Here is a 12,732-nt window from a genome sequence, read left to right as displayed (position 1 = left end):
CAAGAGTTAATAAAACCTCATCAATTAGCTAATGACCCACTTAAATGAAGTATTTGTAAAGTGCATCTCATGTCGCAAAAAATAAGCCCTTATATGTCCAAATTGTCCAAAAAATAAAGATTGTATAGCCAATAGAATGTGACAATGCATAATCTGCTCTGAATGGCGCAGCTTCCTTTTGATGCCCTGGCGTGTTATTGTTATATGCGGGAGGGATAGGGTATCAAATTTTGTGGAGCGTTTTGGTATTTTATCCACTGAAAATTTGTACATTTTTTGAAAAACACATTAATTTAGCCCAAAAAAATTTCCCTTTCAAAATTGCATCCGATTTTGTTTTAACCCCTGTAAAACAATTAAAGGGTTAACAAACATCATAAAAGTTGTTTTACGTACGTTGAGGAGCGTAGTTTCTATAATGGCTAATTTATGGAGTTTTAATTTAGGTCTCTCAAAGTGATTTGAAACCAGAGCAGGTCCCTCAATAGCAGGATTTTGCGTTTTTTATGAAAATGTGAAAAATCGCACCTAACGTTCAAAGCCCCATAACATCCTACAAAAATAAGACTATGCATAAAAAACCATGTCCACATAAAGAAGACATTCGGTGAATGTTAGTTATTAAGTATTTTTGCAGTTATGACTATGTATGGAAAAAGTAGAACATTTTCAAGGTTGAAAATCAAGAATTTTTCCAAGTTTTCACCAATTATCTGATTTTCTCATAAATAAATGCAAAACATACCACCAAAATTTTTCAACTAACATGAAGTACAATGTGTCACGAGAAAACTATTTTAAAATCACTTGGATATGTTAAAGCGTTCCGAAGTTATAACCACTTATAGTGACACAGGGCAGATTTGAAAAAATGGGCCGTGTCAGGAAGGTGAAAAGTGGCTTCAGCGTTAAGGGGTTAAGGGAACCTGTCACCTGGGACCTCATTTTCACTATAGAAAGGTTTCAGAAGCCCACTACACCTGCAGTTCAAATATGTCTTTCTGTCTTTCCTAAGCATTTGCATAACAATATAATTGTGTTTTCTTAACTTACCTTGCACCCTGACAGAATCATCTGTTAAGTCCCAGGGGTTGGCTTTGGTTAGCATGCATTTCAAAAAACAACACATAAAAAGAGAAAAAGCAGAAAGGCATATTTGCAATGCAAGTGTAATGGGCTTCTAAAACCTGTCTTTAGTAAAATAACATTAGATCCATCTTTAAATCCTTTATTGAGGAAAAGGTAGTTTTCTCTGTTGCTGCTGTGACACACAAAAGTCCACCACGTAAAAAACTAAGACTTGAATTTAATTAATCAAATTCAGAAGAGGACTATGATTGTGAGCGGATACGTAGCGGATACGGAGGACCTAGAGCTGTTCCGAGATTCTACGCAAATCTCAGACTCCAGACTGCTTTTCCAGATGGTAGATCTGGATAACCTCCTTAAAGCAATAAGGGAAATGCCAGGCATCAAAGAAATCATACCCCCCAAATCTAGGGAAAACATGTTCTTTGGTAGTCTAAAAGAAAAACACCTGCATATGCTAAAAGATCTTATTTCAGAAGAATGGAAGGAGCTCTTCCATTTCAAATGCACCTAAATTTTGATCATGCGCCTAAATTTATGGGATTGACATTCAGTTCACAAAAATCGTCAAAAAGACGTGACCCCACGTTTCTATACTAAAGAGGACCTGGGAAACCTTCCTGGGTCTGGTTTTCCCCCTTGTGAAGTCAGCTATGTCCTTTTTAGCAGACGCTTCTGTTTCAGTTTTCTGTAAAAGAATTGCAAATTAACTAACATCTCTTAGGGCACTTTAGCTCTTACAATGGGGGGAGATATCCGTTCAAAATCAAAGTTGTGCAGCGGTCCTTCACAGGAGAATTTGTTTTTGGTCTGCAGCTTGACGTCATTCTTGAAAAAAACCTTTGACAAAAGAAAAGGTTTTCCTGAGACTAAGTTAATTACCAAAAAATACTCCTTTCGTGGAATCAAGATTCCTAGGAATACCTTTACAGACAGGAAAACAGGACCACTGGAGCTATCCGATGGGAGGAAAGAGCAGAGGGTTTCTCTTCTCAAACGCCTCTGAACTTAACAGAAAACAAAGATGCTAAAGTTGGGAGTAGACCTCTTGCGTTTGGGGTCCAGTGGTCAAGAATAACAACGAACTCCTGGGTCCTAGATATCATACAAAAGGGTAGAATTCCATTCTCTCCCTCCCACACTCCATCCTCTGCTTCTTATTTTCTCAACTGGCATGACGTTAACTTTTAACTTCGAAGTGGTGTTATGATTCTAATTCTTTAGGATCAGGAAAAACTGGGGTTCAATTCTTTGTTACTTTTAGTAAAGAAACCAAATGGCTCAAATAACTAATAATAAACTTGAAATTCCTCAACCACTTCATCACCTACTGGAGATACACCTATAGGTAATATCTGCCACCCAGCACATCCATGCGGGTTCCTGTATGTGCACGATAGACCTCAGGAATGCTTACTATCATGTACCCATTCACCCCTCTTCTCAAAAATTCCTAAGATTTTCTGTCCCGTGTCCAGATGGTCTCACATTTCATTTTCAATTCTGCTCACTGCCTTTTGGTATCTCCTCAGCCCGGAGAGTCTTTACAAAAATCGTGGTGGAGCCAGTAGCATTCCTAAGATAACAGAATGTCTCCATCATACCATAATTAGACAACTTTCTCATTATAAGGAAAGATTAAAAAAGTCTAATATGATTTAACACCCTCCACTCTCAAAAAATTTCCAGGAGTCCTCCTCAATTTATCAAATACCCTTTCTTCCACAGGAAAAAGAAGAAAATATAGAGAGTCAGATTCAGTCCTTGGCAAAGAAGCTCACCACTTGGCCTGAGGGGCCATTAAGATCCTAGGTTCCCACTCCTGCTTTTGGCTATCAATCCTGGAGCTTTTCATTCTTTCTGACAGATGAAATGAAGGGGAAAACCAAACATAGTGGCAACATCATAGAGTGGTGGAGGGTGAAAACAGCATTATGGAAATTCCAGGGTGTTCCAGGGAGACAGTGGTAAGTTGGCAGCAACATGAGTAGGCTGCAGAGTGGCACAATGACAAATTATGGACATTGCTTTCTATTATCATTGGCCTGGAGCCAGAGCCACTCTCGAGTACTGCAGAATTGGATCCTAAATACCTGAAACAAACAATCTACAGGTCTAGACAGGAAATTGGCTATTTCTTTAATAGTAAAGAAAGTTTACAAAGAGCAATCTCCTGGCTCAATTGCCCTTGTATCACTATTCAAACCGATGCAAGCAGTTCAGGATGGGGAGCAGTTTTCACTCTTCACTACTAAAGCGTCCTGGTAAAAAAACATGTACAAAACCCCTCAAATTACTAGGAGCTAAGGGTGGTCTGGGAATTCCTAAAATTCAACACTCCATATCTGACGCAACATCGCCTCCACATTTTGTCGGACAATACCGCAACAGTGTCCTACCTGAAAAGACAACAGGGTGCCAGAACTCTTGCCCTATCTTCTCTAGCACAAGCAATCTTTCTCTCTATCTCAGCAACCCACCAAAAATGCACAAGAAACAGAGAGGTGGACTTCCTCAGGCAGCGGAGTATTTATCTGTATAGGTTTTATAATGTTTTCATACATTTACAAAAATTAAAACCTGTACAAAAATTTTCTTTGATTTTTGCTTCTGGCGCTAATAACTTTTTCATACTTTGGTGCACAGAGCTGTGGGTGTTGCAATTTTTTGGGACTGTTGATGATGTTTTCAATGCTACCATTTTTCTACAACCTTTTGATCACTTTTTATTGAAATTTTTATATTTTTCGAAATGGCCATTTTCAACTTTGGGCGCTATTTTCCATTAGTGGGTTAAACACAGTGAAAAAACTTTATTATATTTTGATAGATCTGGCAGTTTCGGATGCGGTGATATGTGTTTATGATTTTTACTGTTGATTTATATTTATATGACTTCTTAGAAAAGGGGGGTAATTTGAATTTTTAGTTTTTAGGCAGTGTACGGGGATTTTCCTCCTCATTCATTACAATGTTCAAATCGCACATTGTGAAGAATGGGTTAAAACAAGACAGCCTTGGGTCTTTAGAAGAGGCTGTCATGGCAACAGATTGCCGCCCCCTGTTGACGTCGCTGTGAGCAATGATTTTCACCATGATGGTAGTGTCCTTGCGCCACCATCTTCTCCTGTCGATGGACAGGATACCACGTGTAACAAATATTTAGCGGCTATGGAGAGGGCTCAGGCCATGTGTCCTCTCCATGCAACAGCACCCCTCGCACGCCTTACTATTATATTGCGGCATTGATAAGGGGTTAAGGATGTATGAAGGGAGCTCAAGTGCTGAGCCCACTTCAATCATGGTTGGGGTTGTCTTCATAATGCAACCAACACCCACTGCTGACACCCGCCATATAACTATAGACTATCAATTTATAAAAACAATTATTCAAGACAGTGAACCCTCTAAAGGAAAATAATGTCCAAATGTCCAAAACGCCACTTTTTGTCTTTTTGCAATGCATAAAATTCTTCATATAAAGTGATCAAAAGGTCATAGGGTCCCCAAAATGATATCAATGAAAACATCATCATGTCCCACAAAAAAGGTTTTCATTTTTTTTAATCGATTGAAACATATTAAAACCTATAAAAAGTTGGAACTCCCACTATTTTACCAACCCACTACAAGTCCACTACAAAATGGTTCAAATGTGTTTTTTTCTACGATTTCAGATTTTTAAAAACTGTGATTAAAAAATAAAAATTCCAAAAAATGAAAATGGCCTGGTTCTTAAAGGGTTAATGCAATTCTATTTTATATTTTCTTAACCCCTTCAATACCAGGGTTTATTTTGTGTATCCGTTTTCCACTTAGCTCCTTCTACACACCATACAATTTTGACTTTTCAAAATTTTGACTTTTCCATTTACAAAGCTGTATGAGGGCTTGTTATCTGTGGAACAAATTGTAATTGTATAATTTTCTGTGACAAAATTCCAAATGTGGTGGAATTGGCAAGTTGACCAGCTGACACATCTCTTTTATTCTTTGCGTCAATGTGATTGTCAAGATACAAAATTTATATACTATGGTAATGTCTTAATACCTTGAAAATTTTTTCAAAACTTTCCATTTAAAAAGAAAAGTTTTGCATTCCATAATTTTTTGATACTTTGATGTACTGAGCTGGACAAGGTGTCATTTTTTGTGTTAAAGACCTTTTGATAAATCTTTAACATATTTTGTGAGAGCCAAAATGTGTTAATTTGGATGTTAATCAGTTACGCCTTCTTGGCATGGTATCATCAAGCCAAATGGCAACACATATGTTCTGAAAATTAGGTGCGGTGGTGTTGTTTGACCATGGCATCTAATCGGCCAACTGGCACTAATAGCCTTATTTTTGATTTGCACATTTCTATGCGACTCATGCCACCAGTAATGTTGGCTTGCGTCTTATTTATGTTTCTATTTTGCCCGCTTCCAGAGGCTGGATTTACTATCGGCATGCATCTGGAAAGTCAGAAAAAATGTGCAAAAAAACCCTCAGGTCCCCTAGTGCCTTTAAATTACTAGTTGCAAAAATATCTGCAACTTTACACTGCGGACCATATGCCAGATTTATCTAGCTGTTCAAGCCACTGTGATAAATTTGACATGCAAGAGCTCCTAGCACACTCTAAAAGACTGGTGCACAATTCCAACCTAATAATAAATCTCCCTTTTTATTGTTTTATGTTCCCATAGACCCTATGGGAATGCATGGGATGCAAACACATGCAGGAATAGGACCTGCTCTGAGTTTTCTAAAGGATTGACATGGTTTTGTGAAAAATACATTTGTGTGCATGGATTCCACGAAAGTACTATGTCATTACTTTTTAACGTGGACGAAAACAACGTTCTAGTGCATGTAGCTTTAATGAATATGTTTAAGGCTGCTCACCTTCACTAATAAAAATTAATTAATGGACACATTTCCATAATCTATTTTGCAAAACAGGTGACAAGTGCAACAACTGTGGTGCAATTCACAACAAGTACTCTGGGTCTTGTTTGCTGGCCCTGCCCAACACCTTTTGTTAAAATGTGGTATAAGGCCACAAAGGTACACATTTTGCTTGGTACTCTGTCAGTCTGTGAAAATTCTAAGATTGGGCTAATTCATCATTACATTAATTAAAAATAAATAAATAAAACCTAAATAAAAATTCTTTCTATATTTTCATGGGAAATCTTATTCAAGGTCCTGAGTTCTGCTGTGCTGCATATTATAGTCACAGCAAAGTATTTTAACAAATTTGTATTAACATGCTGTAGAAATATATACATACAATATCATATCTTGCACAGTTATAGCTGACATTTTTTGTCAGACAGCACTGTGGTTATTCTGTGCCCTGTTTTATAATTGAGGTAGTCAGGTAGGGATTACAGTGTAATCATATCAGATTAGGTTGTAAAAAAGAATGGTCCATCAAGTCCAATCAATAATGATACATCAGTCTTAAAAGACTTATGTCAGTTATCCCATAATGGGGAAAAATTCCTAGCCAACCCTATGATATTTTTACTCTAAGGCTTTTTGTATATAACATTCAAGGTGAGAACAGTCAAGGATGGATCCCTAGACCTTCATAGAAGACAGGTTGGTAGAATACTACCTCGTTATTAAGTCACTGCTGGCGCACCATGACTGCATCACGCCACTATGTGTTGTTTTGCCACATTTGGCACGTGTGTACTCGTACTTGACATGAAAGTGGTTTTATGAGAAGAAAAATTTAATTTCTGGTGCATGCAATGTGCCAGAAATGCTTAAAAGCTAGATGGCCTAGATGATTGAAATCTAAAGAGGAAACTCCTGCCTTAATAAATCTGTTCTAATCTGTACTTAATTTGACCTGCAGAAACTTACCCATGCTGCTAGGGATATCCTAGATTGATTCTCTTTTATTTGAAATGTATGGTTGGTGTCCCAAACTACTTCAATTGCGGACGGGGAGTTGCTTCCGCACGTGTATTGTGTGTGTGTGGGGTTTAAATGTGGGTCTGCCGGCCTACGGAAGGGGTGACTTTTGTCTGGTGTGTGCTCCTCTCATATCTGTAATATTATTAGATGCTGTTTGTACATTGTTATGTTTTAAAAAGTTTAAAATAAAGTCTTTAAAAATAAAATTGACCTGCAGACCAAATTTTGGGAATGAAATTTGCTTTGTGAATTTTAATCAGGTTCCACCTGTTGCAGTACTTAATGTGGAAACTACAGCAAATTAACATCAACAACACTATACAAAATACATTATTTTTGCAAAGAATTATACAGCCCAAAAGATTTATTGGGTGGCATTTTATTTTCTATGTGGACATACTGTACCTAAATAAAGGACATGCATAATTATTTTTGTGATATCATTAATGTGAGCGGAAAATAAATGATGTATGTTTAAAGAAACGTACAGTTAAAGTTCATGCATTGTGGTACATGGCATAACACTATATTTTAAAATTTACTTTCCTTCTGCCCCTTTTATACCCCAAAACCATGTACTGCAAGTGAATGAATTTTAGCATCCAAAATAGTAGAACATAAATTAAATTATATTTTTATAGCAATAAAGCTACAATGTAAATTGCTGAATTTTTCTGACACATACAACTGAACAAAACTTTTAGACAGAGGCATTAAATTCAACATAATATAATCAAAGTCTAAACAAGGAACCTAAAGTATAATTGAAATAGGCAGAATATTTTTACATGTCCTGTGATAAAGGATACGTACAAGCAGTTTAACTGTAGCAAAACAGCATTTTGTTCATTATAATTCTTTAGGACTTTATATTTATCTTATCCATATGGTCTATGTGTTAAAGTGAAGCAAAAAGGTATGTGTCATTTACGTATTATGAATGCATCATAAAATACACAGAAGTAAACCAAAGTTGTAAATATATGCAGAATTCTGTAATAATGTAGACAGAGTATATTATTAACGTAATATGTTTCATCTCAGTATTTATTAAACATTTGGCATCCATGTTTGGTCAGACTACAAGGCAACCGCATAAATTGTTGAAATTCGTTAAAGCTGAACATGGCACAAATGATATAATTAGATTTAATATTAAAACTGTTAGTTATAATAATTCTAATGATACATACATACAATATACTATTAATTTGGACACAACAACAATAATAATAATAATAATAATAAAGCACAATAATAGTGCTACAGTGACTATAAATTTGTCACTAAAAAGTGACTAAAATTGTCTGCTGGGCTGTATGCTGACAGAGGGGTTAATGCCATCATAAAAAACAAAGCTCACTTTGTCACCATGACCTGGTGCCATCTGGTAGGTTTACACATCCTGCGCACTAAACAATATTACTACAGAGTGTGTTAGAAAGCTTTGTACCGTATCAAAGCAAATAATGTTTCCTATGTATATGTAGTAGACTTTTTTCTCTGGATATAAAGTGTTAATTTTCAATAAACTAATATTTCATAGTAGTCTTTGATGTTCTCATATTGAACTTCAGTTGCAATAACAGATTTCAATATGACAAGAAATAAAACAGAATTGTCACCACTAGGCTTGGTTGTAATTGTGGGTTTTCTAAATTACAAATATAGCACTCAAACCACAGATTTTTTACGAATCAAACAGTTTAGAAAAAAAAAATCAAAGATATGCAGAATTCTTTGAAAATTACTAATTTCTAGAAATGTAAAGTCACATCAGACACTCCTATCTGTTATTACTTGTTCTCTCTTCTTTCAAGTGAAATTATTACTATGCCAATTAAGCCGGCACTACAGTTCTGAAGAAATCTGCAGCAACCATTGGTAAATGTCTTCAAAGAAGTACCATAATTGGTGAGAGCTGTAGACTTATAGAGAAAGTCATTTTAAAGAGCAACATTTAGGGCAACTAAATGTTATCTCTGATGTAAATTCATGGCATAGCACCTATCTTGAATTCAGTATAATGTGAACCAACTTTTATTTACTGCAGTTGCGGAGACCTACATTATCTATTATAGACAGAGATAACATGAGCACATTTTAGTGTATTCCATTTCTGTATAGCACAGAATATAAAACTGTAGTGTTTTATATGTAAGCAACAAATCATTTACTTTGCCTTAACTACATTTACCATAGTGCATCTCTTATTCCTAATCATACTTTGTCTTTTTTCTTACGGATTAGATTACACATTAAAATTGAAAATTTAAAATGGAACTTACAAAACAAAACTTTTAAAGAATGAAAAAAAATATCACAAAATATCTGGTCCATATCTGCTTAGTAGAATAGTAAATAAAAAAATGTGATTTTTTTTTTAGAATAAGGTTTTTAAAGCCAATCCTATTGCATATAAACTTTATTTTTTTTAAAAAATCACTAAAATTTACATAAAAATCTGTAGGTAAATGTAGTCGTAGAATTTTCAGCTATATAAAGATCATGTAGTAAATATTTACTGCACTTAAATGTAGCTAACTGCATGAAATAGAAGCTTTTTGGTAGAGAAATGACATGATTTTTTTTGACAGAAGAAACATTTTTTAACTTACCTGTAATATGTTGTTGGAGCTGCTTCTCTAACTCCAAAGGAGTTCTGTTCACTCTCCAGATAATATGGTACCTGCTGACCATGGTGGTGTATAAAAGGTGAGATCTGTGGGGCTGTTTGCAGAAAAACTACTGGACTTGGTGGCACATTGTTCAAGGAATGAAGCCCTGCCAGGCTGCTTGATCCGAATGTTTCTGAACTGGCTGCATAGCTTAAGCTGGCAGTACTGTACACTGGTGCAGTAGCAGCAGTAAAGTCATAAGAAGTGCCCTCTGGATAGTTATAAATTCCAGTCCTGTTGCTCTCCACATACATTTCACCAAGGGGTCTCTCTAATGGTAACTTCAGTGGTGGTCTGCTTATTGTCTCCAACTCTGAGGTTTGAATCTGATGCAACAAGGTTATTCCAGAGGTCTTGCTGTGGAGGGGCATGGTCATAGCTATTGGCAGCGAGAATGTGGCATGGCTGTTGACCATCTATTTGCCAGTTTTGAGACAGCGCATGGATGGGCACCTGAGAACAGAACACAACCTGATGTTAGTCTGATCAGCAATCGTGCTGTAGCTCAGCACTGCACAGGTATTCAGCAAACTGTAGAAAGGAGGAGGTACAAATGAGAACAGAACACACCACAAAAAAAAAATCTGTCCTCCCTCTTCCTAACTGATCTTTTCTCTTTCTAACTTAGAGTCATTCTTGTTGAAGTTAATCCACACAACGTTATTGGCAGGGAATCAAGGCTTGCTGTATTTAATTGACATTGGTATGTCACATCTGTATGTCACAACTGGATAATGTCAGCTTTTTTGTTGCTTTCCCTTTTACTATTAGTTTTCCATTTAGTTTAAGATTTCACTCATATTCCTCACCAATAATCATAAACTGTTATTAGTGCTTTCTGAAAATGAGTTATCATCTTTAATGTAATGTGTAAGCGAAAACACTGCTTGTTACTTGTCTGACCCTGACCGTGATATGGTTGTAGCAGAGATGAACCAGTGCAATATAGAATACATGCTATCTCTTCACACTGCAGCCTTGAAAATGTTTTCCTCTAAATGTTTTATTCCATCAGAACAGTGTCCATGTAATAATTCTTTCAGAGATTACTATGAAACTGAACTGCATATGGCAGCTCTAAAGAGCTTTTTTTCAAGCAAACATAAAAGTATAGTACCTTTGTTTGTAGTAACTTGTTGCATGGATCTTATAAATTACCATGAACTTGGCATGCCCTTGAGAGTAGAGAATTTCTAGATCAACGGCATAGAATATTGTGAAGCTCTTGAGAACAATGAAAGGTTAATACTTTCATAATATAACCTTTATCCACAGGACATATCAATAACTCCTATTTGCAAAAACAAAAATGTCATTAAATGTTATACAACTATTAATCTGACAAGTATTTAACCCCTTAACGCTGAAGCCACTTTTCACCTTCCTGACACGGCCCATTTTTTCAAATCTGCCCTGTGTCACTATAAGTGGTTATAACTTTGGAACACTTTAACATATCCAAGTGATTTTGAAATTGTTTTCTCGTGACACATTGTACTTCATGTTAGTTACAAAATTTTGGTGGTATGTTTTGCATTTATTTATGAGAAAATCAGATATTTGGTGAAAATTTGGAAAAATTCTCAATTTTTGAAATTCAAAATGTTCTACTTTTTCCACACATGAGTCATAACACCAGAAAACGTAATAACTAACATTCACCAAATGTCTACTTTATGCCTCCATGGTTTTTTATACATAGTATCATTTTTGTAAGCTGTTATGGGGCTTTGAACGTCAGGTGCAATTTTTCACATTTTCATAAAAAAAGCAAAATCCTGCTATTGAGGGACCCTCTCAGGTTTGAAGTCACTTTGAGAGGCCTAAATAAAAGTAAAACCCCATAAATTACCCCATTATAGAAACTATACCCCTCAACGTACATAAAACAACTTTTATGAAGTTTGTTAACCCTTTAATTGGTTTACAGGGGTTAAAACAAAATCGAATGCAATTTTGACATTTTTTTTTTTACTAAATTAATGTGTTTTTCATAAAATGTACAAATTCTCAGTGGATAAAATACCAAAACGCTCCACAAAATTTGATACCCAATCCCTCCCGCGTATAACAATACCCCATATGTGGTGGTAACCTGCTCTATGGGCACACGCCAGGGCATGGAGGGGAGCTGCGCCATTCAGAGCAGATTATGCATTGTCACTTTATAATGGCTATACAATCTTTATTTTTTCGGCAATTTGGACATATAAGGGCTTATTTTTTGCGACATGAGATGCACTTTACAAATACTTCATTTTAGTGGACCTATAGCTTTTTGATTTTATTAACTCTTTAATGTATGGAGGAAAAGAAAATTGTCAATTTTGGGTTCTTTTTTTTGTATATTTTGGGGGTCGTACACTGTACACTAAAAATACTATAATATTTTTATTCTCTAGATCACTACGATTACGGTGATACCTCATTTGTATAGTTTTTTATATATTTTACAGGAAAAAAACGAATATAAAGAAAATCTCATTTGTTTTTGCATCGCTATCTTTTCGGAGATATAACTTATTTTATATTTAACTTATTTTATATATAACTATATTTTTTGGTTGACAGTGCTAGTTTAGGGCTTATTTTTTACGTGTTGAGTTGTTCTTTTCAGTGGTACCATTTTGGTGCACATAACTTTTTTTGATCACTTTTTGGAACATTTTTGTGAAGGGATTTTATGAAAATTTACATTTCTGGCGAGTTTTTTGCATTTGGTTTTACGGCGTTCACCGTACGGGTCCAATACTGTTTCTGACTTATTGTACAGGTTTTTTTCACTTTATTAGATGTGCATAGGGAATGTTTCTGTTTAGGGGACTTTAACTTTATTTAATTAATTCTTTTAATTCAAAAGTGTGTTGAATTAGTGTTTTTTACTTTTTTTCTTTACTTTTACAGGTTAGCTTGAACAAGTGATCCACTGATCACTTGTTCAAGCTATTCTTCACCTAATACAGTGTAATACAGATGTATTACACTGTATTATGTGACACACTGAGCATGTTGCGCATGCTCAGTGTGTCACAGCCGGGTCCTGCCAGA

The 12,732-nt window shown here is 35.6% G+C and overlaps 1 protein-coding gene across 1 annotated transcript in view; it reads right to left on the bottom strand.

The window, feature by feature from the left end:
* The window catches only part of ESR1 (estrogen receptor 1), a 467,840-nt gene that overhangs the window by 304,915 nt on the left and 150,193 nt on the right, over positions 1-12,732 (bottom strand). The window contains exon 2 of the mRNA XM_072140946.1: positions 9,625-10,137. Within this exon, the coding sequence (XP_071997047.1) occupies positions 9,625-10,100 (476 nt within the window). The 5' untranslated portion in view covers positions 10,101-10,137. The remainder of the gene's footprint in view (positions 1-9,624; positions 10,138-12,732) is intronic.

Source organism: Engystomops pustulosus, chromosome 3 (genome assembly GCF_040894005.1).
Source record: "Engystomops pustulosus chromosome 3, aEngPut4.maternal, whole genome shotgun sequence".
NCBI lineage: Eukaryota > Metazoa > Chordata > Amphibia > Anura > Leptodactylidae > Engystomops > Engystomops pustulosus.
The sequence above is the reverse complement of the archived record's forward strand: the minus strand, read 5'-3'. Positions and strand labels throughout refer to the sequence as shown.